This window comes from Berghia stephanieae, chromosome 4 (assembly GCF_034508935.2).
Source record: "Berghia stephanieae isolate SIO BIC M18660-M18661 chromosome 4, UCSD_Bste_1.3, whole genome shotgun sequence".
Taxonomy (NCBI): Eukaryota; Metazoa; Mollusca; class Gastropoda; order Nudibranchia; family Aeolidiidae; genus Berghia; species Berghia stephanieae.
Genome location: NC_088363.1, coordinates 26061212 through 26088711, shown reverse-complemented (window position 1 = coordinate 26088711; position 27500 = coordinate 26061212). Strand labels below are relative to the sequence as shown.

Here is a 27500-nt window from a genome sequence, read left to right as displayed (position 1 = left end):
ATTGTTATTATTATTATCAGTAGTAGTAGTAGTAGTAGTAGTAGTAGTAGTAGTAGTAGTAGTAGTAGTAGTAGTAGTAGTAGTAGTAGTAGTAGTAGTAGTATAGTAATAATAATGTTGATGATGATGATGATGATGATGATGATGATGATGATGATAATGACACTAATTTAACTTATTATACTAATCATTATCATTATTATTATCATTATTATTATTATTATTATTATTATTATTATTATTATTATTATCGTTATTATTATTATTATTATTATTATCATTATTATTATTATTATTATTATTATTATTATTATTATTATAATATCATATATTATTATTATTATTATTATTATTATTATTATTATATTATTAATGATATTATATTATTATTAATATTATTATTATATATATTTTTATTAATAATAGTTAATTACATTAATATATATAATTATATCATTATTAAATTTCTCATCATAATATATCATCAATATCATATCAATATATTCTCATAAGTATTAGTTTTTATAATTAATAACATGTACAATAATTAAAATTCATTTTGTTATATCAATTGAATCTTCCCTTTCGATAAAATAGCAGATAGACAGTTACCAAATGACTAAGTCATGCAAAATATAATAGTAATTAATGGTGATGCAGGTGAGTATGTTGGCCTATCAATGCCTGATCACTGTCGTTCAAATTTGAGATTATTAAGTCAACAGAAGGCAAATATGGAGCAATGAAAAAAGAAGAAAGATCAGTATGAGAGAGAATGACTTTGTACCCGTACGAACTTAACTATACAAACCCTTCGTCCTAATCTGAATTTATACTCCATTAATGCGTATTGATTTACACATACTATGACGAGCATCGACTATACTACTACTTTAACTACATATACAAATATACTCCATTCGTACCTATACCACATATACTATTATTATATACTACTGTACTTAAACTATAATATACGTGTATAACTATAATATACTATATATAGCGCTAAGCACCACTTAACAATGTGCTGAATGTTAAAGTCATAAATCATATTGAGAATGTTAAAAAAAAAAAAAGAAATTTATTACCTTCTCAATGGTTATGAAAACGCGTATGTCACAAGACAATCTAACAGCCGTATGATAAAGTGCTAAAACCTTTTGTACAATTAACATTTTTTCTCTACTTCATTTATTTATGTTCTTTTTTTTGATACACATTTTTTTTGTTTCCTTTTGTTAAATAGTCTTGAATAATAACCGATTGAACTCGTGCATGATATATATGATAGAAATTGCGGAAAAATCGTGAACCAAGAATATGCTTATACGCCTTTTAACACTGCTCTATGTAGCATTCGGAAAATTTATTCGGTTCAAAATTGCCAACAGAGTAAAGGTCGCATTGAATTTAACTTTAAAACACGTTTTTACTCGTGAATTTACAAATGACTCAAAGGCACTTGAAGGCCTGTATGAAGTTACAATGCAGCATCCCTTTTCATTACCTCATCTGAAAAAAGTTCTGCCATAGTTAAGAACACTTCCTTGAGATTTGATTTTTAAATTTAAAATAAATTTTGAATTGATTACAAGATGTTATTTTATTGTTGTATCCTCGTTGATAGAAGTGAGTATGTATTGGATAAGAGATAAATAGTATGAAAATATGAATGTAAGCTTGATTTGATTATAATAGAAAAGATCAAATTAACTTTTATACTATCCTTTATCATTATAACCAATATATATAATAATAAATATATATATTATCGTTATTACTATAATAATATCAATAATATTCATTTTATTATTTTATTAATTTTATGCTTGTTCAAACATATATATTTCTAACTTATTATTTGCTCTTTATTAAATATTATTATTATGTATTCTATCTATCTCTTCTCCTCCTCTTTTTCATCTCATTTTCTTAATAAGAAGAATAAGAATAATAATAATAGTAATAATGATAATAATAATAATAATAATAATAATAATAATAATAATAATAATAATAATAATAATAATAATAATAATAATAATAATAATAATAATATAAAATCACTTCGTGATATCAATGCATCATCCCTTGTCAAGAATTCAGCAGTCACAGTACCAACTGACTAAGTGATAAAATAGTAGATAGTAGATAATGGGTTGTCGGGGTGGGTATTGGGGTTGGCAGTGGCGAGATGGTTGGATCACCATGTCGTGTCACAGATTGAGATGTGCAGCAGGGTGGACAGGAGGAACAGAAAGAGAGAGAGAGAGAGAGAGAGAGAGAGAGAGAGAGAGAGAGAGAGAGAGAGAGAGAGAGAGAGAGAGCAATTGTAGTACGAAACTTAACTATCACCCCTCTCATCCTGTATTTATTCTCCATTGAATGCGTTTGATTTCAAGTCATGACGGAGCATTGACTAATTCATAGCTCTTTTAATAATTGTGTCAAATTGTCCATTTCGTGGTTCTAGTAACAGTGAGTGTATTATTTTGTTTTGGGTCTTAAAGAGCTATGGAAGTGATGTCGTGTTAGTAAATAGTAAATAATGAATGTATATAGCGCCTAAGCATCCACGTTAATCGTGCTCTGCGGTGTTAAAAGTCAATATATTTATTTAGTTTGCTTTAAATAGAGATGAACACATGTAATGTAATTGAGTGTTTTTATATCTCAAGGTATGCACGCGTTGACGGTATTACACCGTTGTAAATGGCAAAACGCCTTTTCACAATTAAGCCATATTCTTTTCTTCTTCTTTTTTTTTTCTTTTTTTTTTTTTTTTTTTTTTTTTTGCTTCAAATGTCTATGAATTAATATGACCATTAACTCGTCAATGATATGATATGATATGATATGATATAAGTCCAGATTTATGTAGGCTTTTACAGCCTTTTATCTGCTCTTGTGCATTCGTGAACGTATTTAATTCAGTCTCTCAAAACTGGGCATGCCACATAGTGGAAGGGGGTGTCTGAATTTAACTTTAAAAACAGTATTTTTCTGTTTCACAATGAGCGTCAAGACGGCACTTGAATGCCTGCAATGAAGGGGCGTCGACAACTGCAGGCAGGCGGTTCCATTTGTCGACTACCCGAACTGAGAAAAAGTTCTGCCTAAGGTTTAGAGAACACCTTTCCTTGGAGAGTTTGATTTTTAAATACAAGAAAGAATTTTGGACGAGTTGATAGCAGAGATGATTAATTTATTGTTTGTTCCTCGTTTGATAGACAGGTGATTCGCTTTGGATAATGAGATAAATAATATGAAATTGAATGTAAGCTTTGATTTTATTATAAGAACAGATCAAATGAACGTTTCGGGTTTCCCCTTTATCATTATCAACACAACAGGATGAATGAAACACTACAGATGAGTGAGATAATGTGGTAGTGGCGTTGTTACGATGAATAAACCAATAATATTCATTTTTTCATTGTTATAACTTTTAAGCATTGTTCAAACAAATTATTTCTGAACTATTATTTGCTCGTTTTTAACACAGATTCTCCTCCTCGTCCTCGTCGTCGTCCTCGCCGTCCTCCTCCTCTCCTCCTCCTCCTCCTCTTCCTTCCCCTCCTCATCTTCCTTCTCCTCCTTCTCCTCCCTAGAATGTATTCTATTTTTGGAGGCCTCCCAAGTCTTTAAAATGCTACTATATATTGACACATTGAATAAATAAACGCACGACAAAAGATCCGCGGTGAAAATGCTAATTGAAAGAGATGCTAGACCAAAGAGCTTACGGAATATCTCCCTTATATTTCCCATTTTAAATGCTATAGACTATTTTTTTTTTTTTTTTTGTAAAACCAAAAATGAACTTATAAACAAATGAAGGAATCAATGAAAAAAGATAACATCCATTTTTCTTTTTTGAGGCTGTTATGTACATTTTGTTTATAGCATTTTTACAGTTCACAGTTTTTGTTTTAGCAGCATAGTATCATTTTGACTCGTATTTGTATTATTGGGAGACCTTCCGAAATCTCCTACATCCCCAGTATTCTTCTTTTTTATAATGTTCTAGTAGGGGGTTTGGGAGGGGGGTAACTTTTTTTTTTAAGTCCCCCCTCCCAAACCCCCTACTAGAACATAATAATAAAAAGTCCCCCACCCCCACCCCCCCCCCCTTCCCAAATCCCCTACTAGAACAAGAATACTGGGGATGTAGGAGCTTTCGGAAGGCCTCCCGTATTATTGATATTAAAATTTAAAATGAAATTTTTACTTTGAATTGTCGATCAGTTACTTTCTGTTGTGATGGAAAAAATCCCAATGGTATGAAATTATCTTTACACACAATCACAACAGCAATTAAATGCTGTAAGTAAAACAAAAATACGAACTATCCATTTTACCTCCTTAACCTATCATTGATTTGTCAGTATAAAAAAAAAAGATCAATCCCCAAGCAAAATTATTATCAGCGCCATTCAACTTCACTTCCGTTCAAAAAGAAGGGGGAAAAATGCGTTGAAACAAACATTACTCAAAATTCCCCCCAAGTGGGGGGTGTGAATCTTGCTGCTCGAAGCCCGAAGAAATAAATAAGAAAGTGAAGTTGAATGTAAGCTTCAATTTAATTACAAAAACAGATCAAATGAACGTTTCGGGTTTCCTCTTTATCAACAAAACAGGATGAATGAAACACGACAGATAAATGAGATAATGTGGTAGTGGCGTTGTTAAGACGAATAAACAAAACCATTAGAATTGTGTATTTTTGTTGCATAAGTTAACGTTCAATTTTTTATTGAAACACAGGACTTAAAAGTTTAACTTAAAACTTATCGTAAGGGGGAATGTAGTGATATGAAACTACATTTATGTACTGTAACACTTCACTTATATTGAGTCCTTGTTTACACCCGGTTTCTGTAACGTTGACTTGGTTTCTTGGCATTAAAATGGCTACAGCCTCATCAAACTAATGTGATTTATTGAACCGTTCTATAACATCCACCAACAACCTCATCATAACACTATACCATAAATACAAATAAGGAACTATAGTGTGATGTCAAAATACTGGTTCCAATCTCATTGGAAGTGTGAAACCAGTCTTAAATTTGACAAATTTTCATACACACTTTTTAAAATCCTTAATTAATTACTGTGTATCGTCATTTGATAGATTCATTGAGAAATGTAGGGAGCAGGCACCGATGTAAGATAAAGATCGGAACAAGTGTGTATGAAACGGTGCGAGAGGACGCAATTCAATTCAATTCAATTCAAATATTTATTTATTGTCGGCATTTAAAAAATGTTTCATAGATAATGTAGTCTGGCTAATAGAAGCCTTTGACCGACATAGGTTTTAACACATAGTGCATAAAAATACATAGTGTAATATAGTTATAAAATGAGTATACAATACAGGATGATTGGATTTAGTGCAGCTCTTTATTTTCAAGCTAGCTGGATACGAAACGAAAAATAATAAACGGAAAAAACAAGGGAGCTAAAAAGTTCTTATTATTATGTGAAGTGGTTCTTATCAAAAGGGTTGGTATGAACGTATTATTTACACTACTGTTACATCCCCCTTCTCAAATAGAACGTAAGCATATTTTTTAATCAAGATTGAGATAGATATATAAACACGTTATGCTCGTAGGGCCTGTCTAGAACATAGAACTTAGAACATCAAATGTAATTTGGGGACCCTAGGTTAAGAACCTCAGATCAGCCAATCAGTGGGCAGGATGCCAAAAAGTAACAAAACATAACGTAAAGATTTAAGGTTCCAAATGACCTCAGTAAGCTTTCCTAATGTTTTTAGATTAACATAAGGTAGGATGAGATCATAATAAGTTGGGAAAAGGCTCTTCAATGTGGGCATCACCTGAAAGAAAAAAGACTAGAGGTCTCGTGACCTCGACCCAGTGGAGGGCATTATTGTGTCCCTTTATCCACTGGTCCCTAACCTAGTGTTTGTCTTTGTGTTCACCTCAATATCCATTAATATTCAGTGTAGGCTTAGAAATTTGGTGCATTGTGGGTATTGTGTATTGCATTCTACAGCACTTCCTATACTAGTGACATTGCCTATGAAATGACTGTAGACTATTCTGACAGTCACTCTTCCTCAAGGTATTATTGCATGTATACCTGTGTAGAGGGTAATGAAGAGTGAGAATAAAGTGAGGTGACAGGTGACGATAGTAGAACTTATGGTTAGTAGTTTTCGACGAGCCTTTTAGGGCGGATAATTTCCCGACCAGACCTTGTGTGGTGGGTAGGTACAGGAATGTGAGTCTCCAGGGCATTGTCTGGACCATTGTTTGTCTCCTGCTGTGCAAGTTGTGTTGTGTACTCTTCGTTGTTCTTGAGCGATGGAGAACCTGGAGTCTTTCTTTCCTTAAGATGTATACGATTTCTGCGGACAGTACCGTTGGGTGTCTCCACTGTGTAGCTTCTTGGTTCCGCGGCATGATCTATCACTGTTGCTGCTGACCATGTATGGTAAATTGGGTCTTGTAGGAGGACCGGCTGACCTCTATGCAGCTGTGGAAGAGTGTTAGATACTTTGTCGTATTGTTCCTTTTGTTTCAGCTGTCTATGTTTCATGTTGTCCCGAGCTTGTTCTATTCTGGGGGTGATCTTCATTGTTCGTGGTATTGGAGTTCGGATTGATCTGTTGAACAGAAGTTCAGCGGGGAAGGTAATGTCTGGTCAATCGGTGTAGTTCTTAGGTTGAGTAGAGCAATCTGCGGATTTTGTTTGGTCTCTTTTGATTTCTTTAAGCAGTTCTTAACCGTCTGCACCATCCTTTCAATGAAGCCGTTTGATTGTGGGAAATAAGGACTGGAAGTTTATTTCGATTTCCCATTCCTTCATGAATGCTTTAAATTCCGTGCTTGTGAACTGTTTTGCGTTATCGGTCACAAGCGTGAGAGGAATACCGTGAATAGCAAACACTGATTGAAAGTATTTAATTATCTCTTGACTTGTCATGGTTGTCAGTGTTTTTACGAATGGCATCTTGCTGAAGTAGTCTCCCATTAGGATATAATTTTTTCCATCCAGATGGAATATGTCTGCCGCTAACTTCTCAAATGGGATATCTGGTAGTTTGGGCTGTAATAGCGGTTGACGTACCTGGCTTTTTCCATATTTGTTGCAAATCTGACACGCATGAACCTTCATGGTGATGTCTTTTGTCATACCGATCCAAAATACATTGTTTTTTGCACGTAGAATGCATTTGTCTCGACCTTGATGACCAGCATGAATTTTGTCCAGTATCATTTCTCGTAATTTCTTTGGTATCAAAATAGCTGTGCCTTTAATGATGAGGTCATTGTCAAAAGAGAGTAACTCTTTCATGGACCAGTAAGGTCTAAGTGCTTTCTTCACTTGACTGATGTCTTCAGGCCAGCCTTCTCTTATTTGCTTTGCGAGTGAGGCAAGTTCTGCGTCGTTTGCTGTTTCCTCTAAGAGCTCAGTCCTCCTCTCTGGGCTTATTATTACATGATGGATTGTGGCGTCCAACTCAATTTCCTCACCACTTGTAGGTTTGTTTCTGGATAAAAAATCTGCAAAAACCATTTCTTTGCCAGGTTTGTATGTAATGGTGCACTGGTATGGTTGTATACGTAGGAGCATGCGCTGTAGTCGTGGAGGTGCCTTTGCAATGTTTTTCAACTGGATTGTCTCTAATGGCTTGTGGTCAGACTGTACAGTTATCTCTTTGCCGTAAATGTACGTATGAAATCTTTCACATGCAAAGACGACGGCCAGCATTTCACGTTCGATATTTGCGTATCGTGAATCTGTGTCTGTCAGGCTCTTGGATGCAAAGGCAATGGGCTTTCCATCCTGTAGAAGCGCTGCTCCAAGACCGTTCAATGAGCTGTCCACTTCTATCGTGGTGGATTTGTGAGGGTCAAAATAAGATAGCCTCAAATGCTGGTGGATGTCATTCTTCATCATTTGGTATATTTTTTCATGCGAACTATTCCAGTTCCAGACATTATCCTTTTTCAATAGCTCTCTCAGTGCGGTAGTTCTTTCGCTTAACCTTGGAATGAACGGACTTAGGTATTGGATCATCCCAAGAAAAGACTGCAGTTCAGTTTTGTTGCTTGGACTGGCCTTTGATTTGATGTTGTCACACTTGCTGGGACTAGGCTGGACACCTTCTTGGGACCCTTCTAGACCAAAAAATGTAATTTTATCCTGTCTGATGAAGCACTTCTTACTGTTGAAAACAAGGCCATGTTTTTTTGCTACTTCCATTAAATGGAGCAAATTTTTGTCATGCTCTGCTTGGTTCTTGCCATATACACATACGTCATCTGTGATACCTTCTACTCCTGGGCATTGTTCTAGAATTTCATCGATTTTTCTCTGAAAGACATCTTGGGAGACGCTGAGCCCAAAAAGGAGTCTTATAAACTTGTATCGCCCAAAGGGTGAATTGAACGTTGTCAGCAGACTTGATTCTTCATCTAGTTTGATTGCCCAGTATCCATGCTGCGCATCTAATTTGGAAAAGACTTTTGCATTGGAGAATTTATGCGAGATTTCTTCAAGGGTTGGTGTCCTATGGTGTTCTCTTTTAATGGCTTTGTTAAGATCTTTGGGGTCCAAGCACACCCGGAGTTTTCCATTAGATTTTCTACTGAATGCCAATGAATTTACCCAATCTGTTGGCTGACTCACTGGCTCAATGACACCTATTTCTTCCATCCTGTTTAGTTCCTGTAGTAGCTCGTCCCGTATGTGTATGGGGCATTTCCTTGGTGGATGTATTACAGGTGTGGCGTCTTCCCGGAGAGTAATATGGAATTCCCCTTCAAAGTTGCCAATGGAGTCGAAGCATTCGGGAAAGTCGTGCTTTAGCTCATCGAGTGGTGTTTTTGTTTTGGCTTGTATAGCGCAGTTTATTTTCACCAGGTTGAGTAGACGACATGCTTCAAGTCCTAAAATATTTGGGCTGTTTGAGTCTACTGCATAAAATGTGAGGCTGTGACCTTTGCATTTGACTTGTAAGCATCCTCTCTGATCAATTGTACCACCTCCGTAGCCAGATAAGACGGTCTTGTTTCCTGTGAGCACTTTGTCTATGTCTTCATCAGGATATATTTGGTTCAATGCTCTCACTGTGATAATGTTTGCATTCGCACCAGTGTCGACCTTGACTCTCAGGTTCATAATTTGTGATCTGTGAGGTACTTCCAATGGAATTCTCGTATATATTTCATCTCTCTTATTTTTGTCAATCCCGACAGTATCAATGTTGAATTCATCGTCGTTAATAGTTTCTGCCATTAGGTCATGAACTTTTGGCTTGAGTGTAAATCTATGACTTTTATCCCATTGTTTATGGTCTCGATTGTTTTGTTTCGAGTTAGGGGGGATGGATCTGCAAACGTTTGCCCAATGGTTAGACTTGTCACATATCTTGCACATTGTGCCGAAAGCAGGACATTTTCTTCGTTCGTGTCGAAGACCGCATTGACCGCACTGTTGTAGTTGTCTATGATCTCTTGCTTTTATGGCATCTAGTTCGGCCTGTGTTCTTGACTCCGCTCCCGAGGCTGCTGTGCTATATTCTGCCATGTGCCGGATTGATGCCTCGTGGCTTTTAAGTAAGTTTATGGCTGTTTCGAGATTAAGCGCATCACCCTGTTCTAGTAGTCGCTTTCGTTCGTTTTGGTATTTACAGCCTTTAATCAGCTGCTCCAGCATCTTGTCATTGCGTATGTTCTCATCTCTAAACGAACATTTTGCTGTCTTGTTCCGTAGACGCAATACAAACGCTTCTAGGTTTTCGTCTGTCATCTGGGACAGTGACTGTAGCTCTATCCTTTCCACCCATTTGTTGGGTTTTTCTACTAAGAAGTTTTCAAAAACTTTCCATACCTTTATTGGGTCTTGTTTATCCACTGCTGATAGTTTGGAGGACTGGACGATGTCTCTACCTTTGGTGCCCGTAGATAGCAGGATGTAATGATACTTATTTGCATTATCGACATTGTTTATAATAAAAAACGATTCCATGAATTCCTTCCATTCGTCGTATGCTTCTTGTTTGTTGTCTTTGCACCAATCAAGATAAGGCATTGGTACCTGACTAAAAGCCATATTAATCTCAAAAACAATGTTACCTGCTCAAAATAATGGACACAAGGGGTAGATAAATAGTAGGATTACCGCTGCCACCATGTAATATAGTTATAAAATGAGTATACAATACAGGATGATTGGATTTAGTGCAGCTCTTTATTTTCAAGCTAGCTGGATACGAAACGAAAAATAATAAACGGAAAAAAACAAGGGAGCTAAAAAGTTCTTATTATTATGTGAAGTGGTTCTTATCAAAAGGGTTGGTATGAACGTATTATTTACACTACTGTTACACATAGTAATACATTTTCCCTTAAAAACATTCTCCCATCAAGATTCCAATCATTACACACAAAGAAACGTAACACAATATTATATATATATATATATATATTTGTGAGTGTTGGTGGGTACTTGTAAGTACGAAAGTGCTCGATAATGGTGGTTAGAGCTAATATATAATGCAAATTTTCACTCACATTTTTTTTGGCCGAGACGACTCGTTTCTGTGTTTTTTACACTTCTTCAGTCGGCGTAATCCATTGTAATGTCCGTAGAAAAGTTCTTACTCCAAACTAACCCTCCTTCCGCACTAGGACAAAACTGTCCCGGGACAAATTTGTCCTGTCCCAATGGAGAAAACTTCTATTCAAAAGGGGTTCCGCACTAGGACAGGACTGTCCCAGGACACACCTGCGCGAATGCATTATTTTTTTTTTTTTTTACAAGACTCAAAAAGTTTTTTTGTAGGCAATTGCAACTGTAATAATTCACATTTTATGAATCAACATAAGATACGACATGACGACAATGATTTTTACACTGTACAATGGGATTTGTTTACATAAGATTTATATAATCATGAAATATTCTTATAGCAAAAGTAATATTATTGCTACTGCTACTACTACCACTACCAATACCACGACTACGACTACGACTACTACTACTACTACTACTACTACTACTACTACTACTACTACTACTACTACTACTACTACTACTACTACTACTACCACTACCACTACCACTACCACGACTACTACTATACTACTACTACTACTACTACTACTACACTACCACTACCACTACCACTACCACGACTACGACTACTACTACTACTACTACTACTACTACTACTACTACTACTACTACTACTACTACTACTACTACTACCACTACCACGACTACTACTACTACTACTACTACTACTACTACTACTACTACTACTAGTAGTAGTAGTAGTAATGGATGAAATAGAGGTTGCATATTTCTGTGCTTTACCACGTGGAAAAAAAAAGACAAATTGAAAGAGAAAACAATATTGGGTGCATCCTTTAATGACCCAAAGATTGCTCAAGGGTCAATTCCGTAGACTCTATGGTGATCTCCGATCTTATCTTAAAATGACTTTCTTGGAATCACCTCATTTTACCCAGGTGCAAATGAGTACCAGTTCGCTGATGAAAGTAATCTTTGACGGACTAGCATCATTCAAGAGGATAATAGAAAGTCAGCATGCTTCGTACCCGAAAGGCATCAGTTGATTTAGTCACCTCGCCTAGCTCAATTTGCGGCGCTGCACTGCGGCTGACGCCTGGTTATACCTTGTCCTAGCTAAATTTGCGGCGCTGCATTGCGGCTAACGCCCGGATTATTCCAGTCTTACCTTGGAATAGACCCTCGAGAAAAATTTCCCCTATGGGATGAAAAAATGAATTTTATTATTTTAAATTTTAAACTGTTATCTGTCTGCTCAACGCCACAGAAACATGGATAAGTTCCGGATTTATAAGCTTAGGAGGCAAGATGGCCTATGGTTAGCGCGTTGTACTCTGGACTCAGAGGTTCTGTGTTCGATTCCGACCGAAGCCAACTTGTACTTTCTAGAGCAAGAAAATTTACTCCAATCACTCACTCCATTCAGGTGTAAAAGGGTACCTGTCAAGCTGGGATAGTAATCTGCGATAGACTACAGACTAGCGTCCCGTTCAAAGATTTTCAAACAAATACGTTAATTGTCCGCTTCACGCTATTGAAACCGGAATAACTCCTGCACCATTGGCTACAAGGCTCTAAAGGACTTAATTTGTTTTACAATGAGTCCAAGTGGCTCAGAAGGACTAACTTATAAATATTTTAATTGAGAATTCCCGAAATAAATAACGATAAAGATAATTGATCCCACAAGTTACCGAATAGATGTGCGACCGGTTTTAGACACGTTACTGCTGTGTCACAAAGTGTGACACTTCTTAAATTATATTTATAAACATACGTTTTTAAATTGCCGAAAATATTTATGTTGCTATGCCTTCTTTACGTGGTTTCATCACATAGAATTATTATTTGAATTGTTCTTGCTTTTTTATATTCAGAATTGAAATAAATAAATAAATTATAACTGTGAAATTGAATGTAAGCTTCAGTTTAATATACGAAAACAGGTAAAAATGGACGTTTCGGGTCATCAACAACACATGATGAATTAAAAACTACAGACGAATGAGATAATGTGGTAGTGGCGTTGTTAAGATGCATAAACAAAAACATTGATGGGCAGGAAATTGTATGCTACTTTGTGAGGAAGCGCGAATTAAAACAGAGCAATAGAAATTTATAAAAGGTGCGTACTTAATTATGTCAAAAGAGGGGAGGCGGGAGGAACTGTGTAATGCAGTATAGAAAGTGAACCAAAATAAAGTGTGGACTATTGTTGGAAAATAAATACAATGGAATTGGAAATAAATACAAAATATAAGGGATGTAGGTATTAATATATTAGTGGCATTAGCCACAGCAGAAGCAACAATAGAAATAATAGTAGTAGTAGTAGTAGTAGTAGTAGTAGTAGTAGTAGTAGTAGTAGTAGTAGTAGTAGTAGTAGTAGTAGTAGTAGTAGTAGGAGGAGGAGGAGGAGGAGGAGGAGGAGGAGTAGTAGTAGTAGTAGTAGTAGGGATGCAGAAAATAAAGACAGGCATTTCAATTTTGACACGGCGCCGCCAAGTCTGGGACTTTTTTGTCCTAGTGCGGAAGTCTGCTATATTTTTCTACTATCACAAACGATATGAACACGGGACTGGGACAGTCCTGTCCCGTTGATTTTGTAGCATTTCACAACGGCTTGGGACACAACGGGACTGTTTTGTCCCGTCCCAATAGGTGCGGAAGATCTCTCTAAATTCTATATGTTACAGATTTGGGACAGGACTGTCCCGGGACAGTCCTGTCCTAGTGCGGAAGAGGGTTAAAGTTGTTTCATTGTCTAGTGGTGATTAGTTTTGATGTGTATTGTGATGTGCTCTCATGTTTATATTATGAGTGTGTGTGTGTGTGTGTGTATGTGTGTGTATGCGTGTAGGTGTGTGGTGTGTTGTGTGTACATGTGTGTGTGATATTGCAGTGGAATGTGGTTGCACCAATACAAATAAAGACAACTGTAACTGCAGAAAGAAAGACAATTGCCCTCTTAAAGGAAACTGCCAAAAAAGCGTCATAGTCTACAAAGCCACCATAACCACTGATAACACCGCAGCACAATACATCGGCAGCACGGAACCCCCATTCAAAACACGATACAACCACAAAGCCTCCATAACACATGAAAGCAAAGCAAAAAGCACCAAATTAGCAATGCACTATTGGGAACAAATAAACACACAAAAAACACCAACAATAACCTGGGAGGTCGTCAAGCAAAGCAGCCCCTACAAATGCGGTGCTAGAAAATGCAATTTAAGCCTGACAGAGAAACTGGAGATTTTACTACACAACTACAGAAACAATAGCACCTTAAACAAAAGATCTGAACTGATGACAATATGCAGACACTCTAACAAATTCAAGCTCAAAACGCAAAAGGCCAAATAACCCTCCCCCCCCCCTTTCTCCCCCCCCCTTCCCCCCCTTTCCCCCCCTCCCGACCCCATTATACCCCTCCTCCCCCTCTTCCCTCCCCCTCCCCCCCCCCGCGCGGTGCTAGATGCGGTGCTAGAAAATGCAATTTAAGCCTGACAGAGAAACTGGAGATTTTACTACACAACTACAGAAACAATAGCACCTTAAACAAAAGATCTGAACTGATGGCAATATGCAGACACTCTAACAAATTCAAGCTCAAAACGCAAAAGGCCAAATAACCCTCCCCCCCCCCTCTTTCTCCCCCCCCCCCCCCCTTCCCCCCTTTCCCCCCCCCCCCTCCCGACCCCATTATACCCCTCCTCCCCCTCTTCCCTACCCCCCCCCGCGCCTCCCCGCCCCCGCCGCAACCACATTCCACTGCAATATCACACACACATGTACACACAACACACAACACACCTACACGCATACACACACATACACACACACACACACACACACTCATAATATAGATAGAATGCGCTTGGCCAAGGAGTTCACAACATTGCCATCCGGAAGTATAACGGACCAACACACAAACTCTGTGTAACCATGAACTTTTATAGTCTGGTTGATACAGTTTAGTGAGAACAACTCACAAACACGGATGGCAAAAACAATAACAAAGGCCTGAGTGACGTCATCTGCATACTATCTATAGATAGAATGCGCTTGGCCAAGGAGTTCACAACATTGCCATCCGGAAGTATAACGGACCAACACACAAACTCTGTGTAACCATGAACTTTTATAGTCTGGTTAATACAGTTTAGTGAGAACAACTCACAAACGCGGATGGCAAAAACAATAACAAAGGCCTGAGTGACGTCATCTGCATACTATCTATAAACATGAGAGCACATCACAATACACATCAACACTAATCACCACTACACAATGAAACAACTTTAGTTTGGAGTAAGAACTTTTCTACGGACATTACAATGGATTACGCCTACTGGAAGAAGTGTAAAATACACAGAAACGAGTCGTCTCGGCCAAAAAAATGTGAGTGAAAATTTGCATTATCCTTTCTTTAAAAAATATAGCATTGTGGAGAACATTGTGCCTATTTGAGTCAATAAAAAAATTGATACGGTGCACAACTCTACTGAAAGATTTGAAAATTAGAAATGTATTTTTTACAGATAGATAAACAAATAACTTGATTTCCTTTTATAATTTGAAGTCAGTTTGAAAGTTCGTTGAGTCAAACAGGAAATATCATAAAATATGTACCGACGACACTTGGCTCCCAAAATCAACCAATTTAGTCACTGTAAAAAGTTGTCAGTTTGCGTCATCTATTTATGACATCAAGTATTATTATTACTTCCGTTGTGTTGTTGATTTAGAGGTGATCAGTGTTGTTATTTGCGTGTATGTTTATGTGTGTGTGCGTGTGTGTGTTTGTGTGTGTGTGTTGTGTGTGGTGTATACATGTGTGTGTGTGTGTGTGTTGGCATTTTTCAGCAAATCGTGGCATTCATGGTGATATTATTCACTTGATCACATGAAGGTATTTCAGTCGCCATTTTGATTCTTTTTTTATTATTAGGAGTAGCTCGAGATCGAAGGATTTTTTTTTCTATTAGGGTCAGTCATAAATCTTAGTAAAGGTGCGAGGATGTTTGTTTTTCCATACGTTAAGTAAAGGGGAGACATTCCGTAAGCTCCTACATCCCCAGTATTCTTTAAATTTGTATTTTCACCGTTGATATTTATTCAATTTGTCACTATATAGAAGTATTTTTAAAAATCTAGAACAAACCTTGATAGATTTGTGAAAGTTTAAAATTTCCTAATTTGACCATTGTTTTGATTTTCGGCCGCCATTATGATTTGTTAAGTATTGAAAGGTAGTGCAAAGCAGTCCGAGAGTTGTTTTTTTTTCTATTAGGGTTAGCTCGAGAGGTTAGTCATAAGTCTTATTAAAGGTGCTAGGGTGTTTGTTTTTCCATAAGTTAAGTAAAGGGGAGACATTCCGAAAGCTCCTGCATCCCCAGTATTCTTTAAATTTGTATTTTCACCGTTGATCTTTTGTCAGGCGTTTATTTATTCAATTTGTCATCATTTTTTATATTAGGGTTAGCTCGATATCGGAGTTTATCTTTTTTCTATTAGGGTTAGTCATAAGTCTTAGTAAAGGTGCTAGGATGTTTGTTTTTCCATAAGTAAAGTCAAGGGGAGACATTCCGAAAGCTCCTACATCCCCAGTATAATGTATTCACTTAATGTAAATGTTGCTGCTCGAAGCTCGAAGAAATAAATAATCATGTGAAATTGAATGTAAGCTTCAATTTAATTGCAAAAACAGATCAAATGAACGTTTCGGGTTTCCCCTTTATCAACAAAACAGGATGAATGAAACACCAAAGATGAATGAGATAATGTGGTAGTGGCCTACTTAAGATGAATAAACAAAACATTGGTTGGCGGGAAATTAGTATGCTCCTTTGTAAGGAAGTACGAATTGAAACAGAATGCTAGATATTTCTAAAAAGGTACGCAATTAATTAAGTGAAAAGAGGGGAGGCGGGGAGGAACTGTGTAATGCAGTTTAGAAAGTGAAATATAAAAACATGTAGAATGTTGTGGGAAGATAAATACAATGGAATTGAAAATCCTTTCTTAAATATAGTCTAGCCTTGTGGAGAACATTGTGCCATTTGAGTCAATAAAAAAAATTATACGGCGCACGACTCTACTGAAAGATTTGAAAATTAGAAATGTATTTTTTACTGATAGATAAACAGATAATTTGATTTCCTTTTATAATTTAAAGTCAGTGGAGGTGCATAAAAGCGGTGCCAAACGCCACCAAACATGATCACTAGAGTACTGTACTGTAAGGTAAGTTCTCGATCCCAGGATCGTCTTGCAACTCTGCTCACGTCTGCTACTTCAGGTTTATTTTCGCAGTTGATTTTATTACCACAACCTGTTTTCATACACGGACAACTATATGTTGCTGTGTCACGGGTCAGAGGCTATAGCGGCTTACACTTCATGTTGGGCCACACATAAAAATCAACAGAGGATGTACCAACTTACACAGACAACGTTGTTTACCAATCTGCCCTCATTAAATAATGGTGGGTATAATATCGAATGAAAATAGTTCCTTCCCCGCGAAATTGCGGGCGTTTTACTAGTATATATATATATATATATATATATATATATATATAATATATATATATATATATATATATATATATAAAGAAAGAAAAATAATATAAGAAAAAGAGCCGTCCAAAAATCAATCGGCATCAACTGGGAAGGCAGTCGAAGCAGACAGATTTTTGGGATGTTATTATTTTTTTTTGTCTTGTATTTTTCTTTCTTGTTTTGTCTGGCACCGTTTCATACACACTTGTTCAGATTTTTGACAAATTAAGCACCATTGAGCATATCTACTTAGTGAACGGAACACTCAGAAGATTGCTCAATATTCTTACTTCAAGGTTGTTTTAAAATTAACCTATCTGACTCCGATTAAAGAAGTAGGTACTAGAAGTAGAAGGTGGTAGTATATATAAACAATTCTAGAGAAATAAAAATATAGCAAATAATTTGGACATTTCTGAAGTTAGATATGTAATCCGCTGTAATCAAAGTTATGTCGGGATCAGCGTATGTGGGTCTAACATCCGAATCCACTTTTGATTATGGGCCTGTAAGTTTAATATTGCTGCAATGGACACTATTTTGCGTCTTATTTTAAAGATTTCCATTACAACGAGCCCATAAGGAATTGGGTTGTCAGACCTGCAGATAAGTGCTGTTGGTGTATTGTTTGTGGTGCGTTGATCTTAATTTGCAGATAGTCTGAATATGACCGGCTCGTCCGCAGTTAGATGCATTTCGCGTCTCTCCAATAGCATTCAGCTCTTCGATGGTTGGATATGTCGCAAGAGAGACAGGGTTTAAGACGTGAAAAGGTCTTTCGGTCAGACTGTGAATGGGAATGGTGGGCAGGTTGTTTAGGTGTGGTGAGCTTGTGAAGATCAGAAGTAGATGTGTTGTCACTATGCAGTTCTGCTGCGTGTCTGTGGTGTGTGCTGTTTCCATGGCTAGAGCCAAAGCTGCCTGGAAGGTGAGATTCCTCTCTTGCAGAAGCCGCTTCTGTATTGTGGAATCACGGAGGCCGCAGACAAATCTGTCTCTTAGTGTGACGAGCAAGACGTCGCCAAAATTATAGTGTTCTGATAGACGCTTGACAGTGGCTATTGGTCTGCAACTGACTCACTACTCAGCTGTTCCGTTTATGGAATTTAAATATGTCCATAATTTCCAGTGGTACTCGGTTGAAATGCTGAGTAAGTGTTTCACACAGTTCATTGTATGTTTTTGTAACTGGTAAATCAGGTGCTGTTAATATGTCCTCAACGTGTTATAGGTATTTGGATCTATTGATGATAGAAGTCTGTGGGTTTTGTAGTATGTACATCAATTGCCATGATGTGGGCGTCCAGCTTTTCTTTGTAGTTGCGAAATGACTCGCTTTCATCATTCTAGAGTGACTTGGGCATTTTAATTTATATGAATTATTTTTAAAACCATAAAGTTGCCTCGTCGCCAGTGTGATGTATTCGGAATAGGAAGAAGTTTTGGACCTTAATATAGAGGAATGAAGTAACAAGACGGGTATTGAAAATAGATCAACTGGAACGGAAGTTTTTATTCTTCTAAATGCTACAATGGTTCGTAGTGAGTAACTACATTGAAATAGTAAACAAATAGTAAAATGCTAAATATACCACAGTTTTTTTCATTCATTTTATTTATCATTCCAGGTTAAACATGACCGACTCAGACACCTGTAAATTCATCAAAGGTGAGCATTAACTATTATTATGCCCCTTAGATTATGAAGATACAAAAAAAAACTGATTTTACAATAACGTAATAGCAAAAAATATTGCAAGGCGTCCCTATTTTCCTTTGTATTAAAAGGTAGCAGTTCAAGAATTTGTTTTCCTCACACATTCGGTTTAACTCAAAAATAAATTTTGACGCGTAATGATATCCTGACCACTGTGGTAATTAATTCTTCATGTCAAATCGGTCAATTCGGGAACCAATCATAATATATTGGAAAAAAAAAAAGAAAAGTACATTTTGATAACGCAAAGGGACCAAGATCGATCCCAGGAGCAGTCGGAATTTTTTCCGATCCCCCTGTCTACCCAGCAATGAATGGGTAGCTGGGTCTTTTCTTTTTAAAAATTACCAACATTGGGCGGTTTTAATCATTCTGTATCGTCAGTACAGACAATATTCTTGGTGAAAAATGCATTATCTTTGTTGATATTCGTTTTGCGTCCTGATTTGGGAGTCTGGCATCCAAAAGTATAACAATTTTTGACAAATTTTCCGCAAAAGCTAATGAAGGAATAACCTCCATATTCTTATCAACATTGTAACATTTTGTGTCGTTTTATTTTATTTTATGGAATTTTTATTAGAACATTACAAAGTTTCGAATCAAAATGTTATCACAAAATTGATGTTAAAAGAATTATAATTTGGATTATATATCAGAATGCACATACTCTATCCAAAAAATATCCTTATGGTAACGTAATACATTATCTCTGTAATAATGGAAATTTTCAATTTCATGGAATAGATTCTCAGAAATATTTTCCACTGTATTCCATACCCCTGGAAAAATTGACATATTTAAAAACTAGCAAAAGAGTTTTCCGTTTTCTCACACTCTCCTTATTACCTTTTCGGCTGTATTTTTCCGTGTATTTATAGTATATTTTGAGAAATTGCCCTTCAATATGATTATCTCTAAGATGATAAAATAATAATAAAATCTCAAAATCAATATTTGATGGATTTTTATCATAATTAGGCCCAAACCGCCCCTTAAAGTTCTTTACTCAAAAACATGACATTAAGCCTGAGGTTTGGGTCACCAACTGGTCGCTAATCACGCCTAGTATTGCTTGCTTATGTGACAAGACGGCTGATCCATCGACGCCAAATTATCATATTATTATCTTATTTTTGTTCTCAGCTAGCGCATTTGGTCGCCAATCCAACCATCACAGTCATGACCAAGAAGACGCACACAGTCACGGACACACACATGAAGCCATGGAAGATCCGGGCACGTTCACCAAGCGGGATATGCCGATTTACAGACAGGGCTGGGAAAAGGTGATTGGTAGTCCTGTCTATTGATTCAAGTAGGAGAACATCCAGTGAATAGGAAAACTGGAAAAAAGACCAAAGTGATCTCTGCTTACATTATAACAGTTTGACTCTGTAAACGAAAACTTTCAAAGAATAAATGTGAACCTAGACATAGGAGTATGTATACTAAGCTTCATGTGGTGTATTTTTATTTATTCGCCACTATCAATGCGTTTCAAATCTTCTTCCTCATATAAACCAACTGACTCAATCAGATTGAGCATTGCTGTCGATGTTGAATATCCTCCTAAAAAAAAAGAAAAGAAAAGAAAAATATTAAGGTACCTTCCTGATAGTCTATAGTCTATAGGGTATATTTAACTAGTTAACTGCCGTACTCTGGAATAACACGTATTTAAAAATTTGGCCAGAAAATCGTCCAAATATCGATCGATTTATGACCCTCATCTTGGCCAAAAAAAACCCTGGGACTTCTGTCTTTCCAGCGTATAAAAATCAACTGGTCAATCGCTGTTCAATAATCAGGAAATCAGTTTAAAATGTAAGGCGTTTACAGCAAAATGCTTACCCTTGTGGAGTGTTATTTAAATCCTCTTTTTAATATAACATACCTTTCTGTTTTTTGTTCAAAGTTTTGTTTGCCCGGAGGTCAATCGCTTCCAGTTTGTTTTTTCTAGACGTTTACGTATATAAAGGTCCGACACCCGAGCGCACGTATGGGCCTAGTTTAACATTGTTGTAATGGACAATATTTTGCGTCATTTTTGGAGATTTCCATTACCACAATGAGCCCATAAGGAATTGGGTTACCAGACCTGCAAATAATTGCACGTCGGGTTTTCTCTATTTCTATTCTTAAAATATTATATGGTTGTTTTTTTTCGATGAAGTTAAATGATTCAATGTGGGTTTGTTTTTTGTTTTTTAATGATTCCTAATTAGTCATCATCATTCAATTTCTCCCTTTTTTTTCAGAGGGCTTTTACAGTGGGCATTGGTGGACCTGTTGGTTCGGGTAAAACGGCCCTAGTGCTAGCACTTTGTAAATACCTAAGAGACAAGACTGGGGTTTGTGTCGTCACCAATGACATATTTACCAAGTAAGTAAATAAAAGACTTCAGAGAGAAAAAAAATATATATCTATCATTAGTATGCCACCTAAAAATGAAAAACATGTCTGCAAAAATAGAATCTCTTTTAACTCTATATCTTTCTATCTGTCTATCTATCTATCTATCTATCTATCTATCTATCTATCTATCTATCTATCTATCTATCTAATAATCTGTCTATCTCTCTATCTATTTATCTATTTTCCTGTCTATCTATCTGTATCCCTATTTCAATCTTTAACTCTCTCTCTCTCTCTCTGTGTGTGTGTGTGTGTGTGTGTCTGTCTCTCTCTCTTCTCTCTTCTCTCTCTCTCTCTCTCTCTCTATCTCTCTCTTCTCTCCTCTCTTCTCTCTCTCTCTCTCTCTCTCTCTCTTCTCTCTCTCTCTCTCTCTCTCTCTCTCTCTCTCTCTCTCTCTCTCTCTCTCTCTCTCTCTCTCTCTCTCTCTCTCTCTCTTCTCTCTTCTCTCTCCCCCACAGACACATGCCCACAAACACGCAGGCAACACACACACACTCACAACAACACACACACACACACTCACAACACACACACACATACACATAGATACACACAAATGCCTAATCATGACAAATTATATGATTATTATTAATTTGATCATATTAATATTATGTTTCCAAACATCAGAGAAGATTGGGAATTCTTGGTTCGAAACGAGGCCTTGGATAAAATCAGAATGAGGGCAGTGGAGACCGGAGGATGTCCCCATGCAGCTATACGAGAGGTAATTGTTTATTTGTTCGTTTGTTTGTTTGTGTGTTTGTTTGGTTTTTGTGTGTGTTCTTCTCTTTTGTCCTTTTTGTTCGTTTGTTTGTTTTTTAATTATGTTTTATTCAAACAAGTTAATCTGAGAAGAATTGTTTACGCTTTAAAATGTTCAATTCAAATTCAATTTCTGAATTATTTCATGCATGTCTTTAGCACAATAGATATATCGATTCTTGTGGAACATTTACTGTTTCTTGTTAATTTGTGACCTTCCCCGTGAATTTGTTATGTCGAAGTGTACTGGGTGAAAAAAAATTTAGTTTAAAGCCAAATTGATAAAAATGGTGACACATCGTCCCAAAACGGTATTATGTCGAGATGAATTTAACTAGTTGCTGGAAATTGAATTTATGACCACAAATATGAAACTTGGGGTTAATTTCACTGAACGTGCTCAAAGCGTTTTACAGGGGGTCCCTGACCAACAGCAACACTTAACATGTAGCACGAGACATTACGCCTGTTAGGCGATGTTACAATTTTTTCGGACAGAGATAACGCTGTTAACTGCCAGGTACTCATTTTACACCTGAGTAAGGTGAGAAAATGTGAGTAAAGAGCCTTTAGCAAGGACTCAACTATGTGCCGAGCGAGGCTCGAACCCAGGACCTTCTGATCCAAAAGCGAGTGTCATACCACTAGACTACATAGCCGCATTTACATACATTGCAACAACAACAAAAACTCGGAAGTTCGTATTTCTTATCCTTTTATTTCTTAATTCACTTTTTGGAATGCATTCATCCTAATATAATACCGTTTTGGGACGAAGGGTCATATTTAGGGATTTTAAGTTGTTTGAGTTTTATTTTTTAGCTCAAGGAATAAAACTCATTTCCCCGAATGAAGGCATTTTTTTCACTCAAATTTTATAAGTTCCCTAACCTTAATCTGAAACAATGTTAAAACATAATTTATCAGAGACATGTATGATTATTATCGTTGTTGCTCTCATGATTATTTTTTGTCATTAATATTTTATTGTAATATGAACTTTATACATTTATGATTCATTCGATCATGATCAATTTTCAATAACCAGTATTCTATGATAGAATTTTTAGATTTTACATTGCATGCCGTTTTGATACATTTTCCTTACATTCAAATTTGTGTAAAACTGTCTGTGAATGATACTATGCAAGCTATATGAGATTCTGCAATTATAAACTATTGTATAAGACATTTAAGGGATAATTCCTATATTCAGCCTTTAGTAAGATAAGATAAGATAAGATTAGAGGGCCCCGATCAGTTGGTAGAGCATCCAATTCACGCGCAAAAGGATTGATATTAAAAAAAAAAAATTTCTGACTCCCTGTCCACTCAGCAGTGATTAAGTAGCTGGGTCTGTTAGATCTAGAGGAAAGTACTTTGCGAAAGACTAGCATCCTTTCCTAAAGGTGGTAAGCAAGTGTTTTGTCCGTTTCACGCAATAGTAACCGGGATAAACTCCGGTCCTATGGGCCTAATGGCTCTGAAGGACTACATTTTTTTTTTAACATTAAGATTCTATTTTAAGGTTAGAGCTTTTAAAAAAACTTGAGCTTTTATATAGTGCAATATCCACTAAACGTGATCAAGACGTTTTACAAGGACCAACAGAAACACGTAACATGTAGAACGAGACATGACGCGTGTTAGGCAATATTACAATTTTTTTTTCGGACAGAGACAACGCTGTTAACGGCAAGGTACTCATTTTACACCTGAGTACGGTGAGAGAATGTGAGTAACGAGCCTTTTCCAAGGACTCAACTATGCGCCGAGCGAGGTTCGAACCCAGGACCTTCCCATCCGAAGGCGAGGGTCATATCACTAGACCACATAGCCGCACAGACTTACAGGCTTAGCCTCAGTCTGACTTGATACAGTATTGAGACGACTGATCACGTATTATGATATTAATTGATAATGATAAACTACAAGATTTTAAGATTAATGTTTACATGATTTTTTTGGCCATTTAAAAGGACTATTCTCTAAATATTGCTGAAGTAAGGGAGCTAACCAAGAAATTCAACCCCGACATGGTTTTCATCGAATCAGGAGGAGATAATTTGGCGGCAAACTTTTCCAGGGAGTTAGCGGACTACATTGTATACGTCATTGATGTGGCTGGTGAGTTTTTATCTTTTTTTATTTCTGGACTTACTTATTTATCTATGCATATAATATTTGTTTATCAATTCGTTGGGCGTGTTTTTGTTGATGTTGTGGGATTTGTTTTTGTTTTTTGGGTTTTTTTTTTTCTGTTTTTGGGGTTTTTTTTTTTGTTTTGTTTTGATTGTTTTGTTGGGGGTTTTTTGTTGTTTTTTTTTTTGGGGGGGGGGGGGGGAGCAGGGGGAGGGTCGATTTTATCATGATTTTATACCATATCATAATCATACCATAATATTACGAGTGTCATAAGACCTTTAAGCATCTTGTCATATATGCAGAGAGATAAAAGTTAGTACAAACAAAAGAAAAGGACAAAAACAAATTGACAGATGAATAATATGAGCACAATATCGCATACACAAACAAAAGGTCAAGTTAGCGCATAAAGCACAACTTTTCATTATAAACTTGTTGGTCATAAAGCATCATAATTTATTATTTAATTTTTTAAAAATCAAATCTCATTCTTCATTACAAGTACTTCAAGGCATTGAGTTCTCTGTCAACAGCATGTGATGATTGTTCGTGTTGTGTTGTTTTCTCTTTTGTTTTATTGTTTTGTTTTGTTTTTGTTTTGTTTTTGTTGTTTTCGTCTTGTATATGTTGCTTTTTGTTTTGTTTATTTTTCTGTTGCTTTTTGTTTTGGTTTTTTTCTTCATTTGGTTTAATTTAGTTCTGTTGTATTCTTGTTTTGTTTTTATTTTTATATTTTGCTTCTTTTGTTGTTTTGTTTTGTTTTATTTTTTTTTTTTCTTGTTCTTCTTTTGTTTGTTTAATTTTGTCTGGGTTTTTGTTTTTTTTTTTTTTTTTGTTTTTGTTGTTGTTGATCTTTTTGTTTTTGTGTTTTTGTTTCTATTTTGTATACTTTTTCTTTTGTTTTTGTTTTTGTTAGGGTTTTGTTTGTTTGTTTGCTTGTTTTGCTTGGGATTTTTTTCTGTGTGTTTTTTGTGGGGGTTTTTTTGTAAGTTTTTGTTTTTTATGTTTGTTTTTTTGTTTTGCTTTTGTTTTGTTTTTGCTTTGTTTTTCTTTTTGTTTTGTTTTTGTCTTTCTTTCACAGTTTTTTTCAGTGATGTTAGTACACTGTAGCCGATCTTGATATTCATCCGGCCAAAATTTCTTCTCATTCTACTCTCGTCATCGGCATCATCATCATCATCATCATCATTATCATGATCGTCGTCATAATCAGAGCTATCGTCATTACATTCATCATGATCATCATCATCATCATCATCATCATCATTATCTTTATCATCATCATCATCATCTTTATCATCATCATCATCATCTTTATCGTCATCATCTTTATCATCGTCGTTCTCATCATCCGCCCGGTAATCGTAGTTATCATAATATTTATCACCATCCCTTCAACAGGAGGAGACAAGATCCCTCGCAAAGGAGGTCCAGGCGTGACCCAGTCAGACTTATTGGTTGTCAACAAGACAGATTTGGCAGAGGCTGTTGGAGCTAGTCTAGAGGTTATCTAAATAGAACAACATAGAGTATATTAAAAAATTAAAAGTATAGAAAAGTAACTTAAGTCAATAATATAAATGATGATTTTTGATCACTTTTCTGAAAAGAACATCAAATGTTCAACAATGTAGCGTCGATTTTCTTCATGCACTTTGGCTTGACTTGTTGAAGTGACATCGCGCGTGGTAAATCATCGTATGGTAAGCATTAATCACAAATCTTAAGCTTCAGATTTTTTGTGTGCCTGGATAAGCCACATTACACACATTATAATCCTCAACTCAAATGTGAAGTGATGGAATTTATAAATGTGCTCGTAAAAAGGAACGCCATGAAGACCAATTGAACGGTATGAAATTGAAATGTAGTTCAAATAACTTGCTGTGAGAAAAGATGAAGCACATAAACAATGGATATCCATTTTACAAATGTATATAGATAGTACCATTATTATACTGCCTTGCCACCAATGCCAAGAAATTATTAGATAAAACAGGTCTCTAAAAGTGCCGTTATTGCATTGTAATCCTAAAAGTATATCATCATCGTTGACAGAATTAGTCGGAATGTAGATACGATTCTTAAAGCGACTCGCTCAGCCCCGTTCTTTTACCTTTTAGGTGTAGATGCCCCCGGTGTTTACAAATGAAGAGAGGAGATGGGGCTGGAGTGACAGTGGCGTGGCATGCTTACAGTATAAGGTGGTGCCAGAATAAGAAGAAAATGACTTAAAACATGCCATTTTCGTAAATACAAAAGAAAGAATCAAATATGCAGAAAAGACTTACTCAAATAAGCAAGAGGTGGTATTTACTATTTCTCAGTTTTATTTTTTTTTAAATGCTATAATCCATTTTTAAAAGACGGATGTGGTGCCAGGCACCAAATCAACCAATATAGCCACGCACCTGAGTGGAGGAGGTTTTACCAGTTAGTTCTGTAAAAGTATCACTCAATGTAGTTTTGTTAATTTTTGAGCTTACATACTATTCCAGGGAGTTGACTCTAAAAGCATGTCAAACACACACTCGGTATGCTCAGTTCACAAGCAAAGCGAAGATAGCCTTCCAACTTTCCAACAAGTCGGAATTGAATACCGACGTAAATTATGGGCTTTCCTGTGGTTATAATGATTGAGATGTAGAATATCGATTTTGTTTGAACGTGTTTTGCTTACAACATTGAGACCTTGGGATTTCAGACTACAGATTTGGTTCTAAATATTTGTGAAGTTCAACTACATTTTTACGCCTGTCTGGGTCTGTTAGATCCGTCGAAAAGTAATATGTGTTCTTTCAAAAGGATAACAAACAATACTTGTCCTTTCAATGCTACCGAAATCTGAATAAACTCCGACGTCATGACTTTATGGCTCTAAATTATTATTATACACATGAAATACAATGCTATATTTTACGACGGCTTTGTGTGTGGTTGTATGACATGCGACTTGCGACCTTTGGATCTAAGGTTCCAATCCAGTTGTTTTTGAAGGGATTAAAAGGATAACTAATAAGGCGAATGCGGCCGGTATCGTATACTCACCTAACAAAGAATTATGTAATGGGCGAAACGCCTTACAAAAACTATTCAATTATTCTTCATGTTTATTTATTTACCGCAGGTGATGGCCAGAGACGCCAAAAAGATGAGACAGGACGGACCAACGTTGTTTATACAGGCCAAACATGGAGTGGGCGTGGCGGATGTGGCCGATCATATCATCAGGGCGTGTCAGATTCAGAAAGGAACATTATAACTCATGACTAGTAGAGTTGATGTTGTTTTTGTTTTCTTGTT

At 36.3% G+C, this 27500-nt stretch overlaps 2 protein-coding genes across 10 annotated transcripts in view; one reads left to right on the top strand and one right to left on the bottom strand.

Annotated features, from left to right (window-relative positions):
* Positions 1-4471, bottom strand: part of LOC144970319 (urease subunit alpha-like) — a 39357-nt gene extending 34886 nt beyond the window's left edge. Inside the window, exon 1 of one of the 5 annotated variants that reach the window (XM_078909824.1) lies at positions 4365-4471. The gene's annotated coding sequence lies outside the window, so the exon portion shown is untranslated. Of the gene's footprint in view, positions 1-2070; positions 2252-4234 lie in introns of those variants that run through there. The other 4 variants (XM_078909825.1, XM_078909829.1, XM_078909828.1 and 1 more) reach the window with 4 other exon arrangements.
* LOC144970321 (urease accessory protein UreG-like) overlaps positions 2417-27500 on the top strand; it is a 25118-nt gene continuing 34 nt past the window's right edge. Inside the window, exons 1-8 of one of the 5 annotated variants that reach the window (XM_078909835.1) lie at positions 2417-2481; positions 18783-18823; positions 20018-20160; positions 21133-21257; positions 21918-22014; positions 24032-24179; positions 25599-25702; positions 27325-27500. The exon at positions 27325-27500 is cut by the window's right edge and continues 34 nt beyond it. In XM_078909835.1, coding sequence (XP_078765961.1) covers positions 18790-18823; positions 20018-20160; positions 21133-21257; positions 21918-22014; positions 24032-24179; positions 25599-25702; positions 27325-27459 — 786 coding nt within the window. In that variant the 5' untranslated portion in view covers positions 2417-2481; positions 18783-18789 and the 3' untranslated portion in view covers positions 27460-27500. Of the gene's footprint in view, positions 2482-14908; positions 14992-15483; positions 15503-16817; positions 16837-17421; positions 17490-18782; positions 18824-20017; positions 20161-21132; positions 21258-21917; positions 22015-24031; positions 24180-25598; positions 25703-27324 lie in introns of those variants that run through there. The other 4 variants (XM_078909833.1, XM_078909836.1, XM_078909838.1 and 1 more) reach the window with 4 other exon arrangements.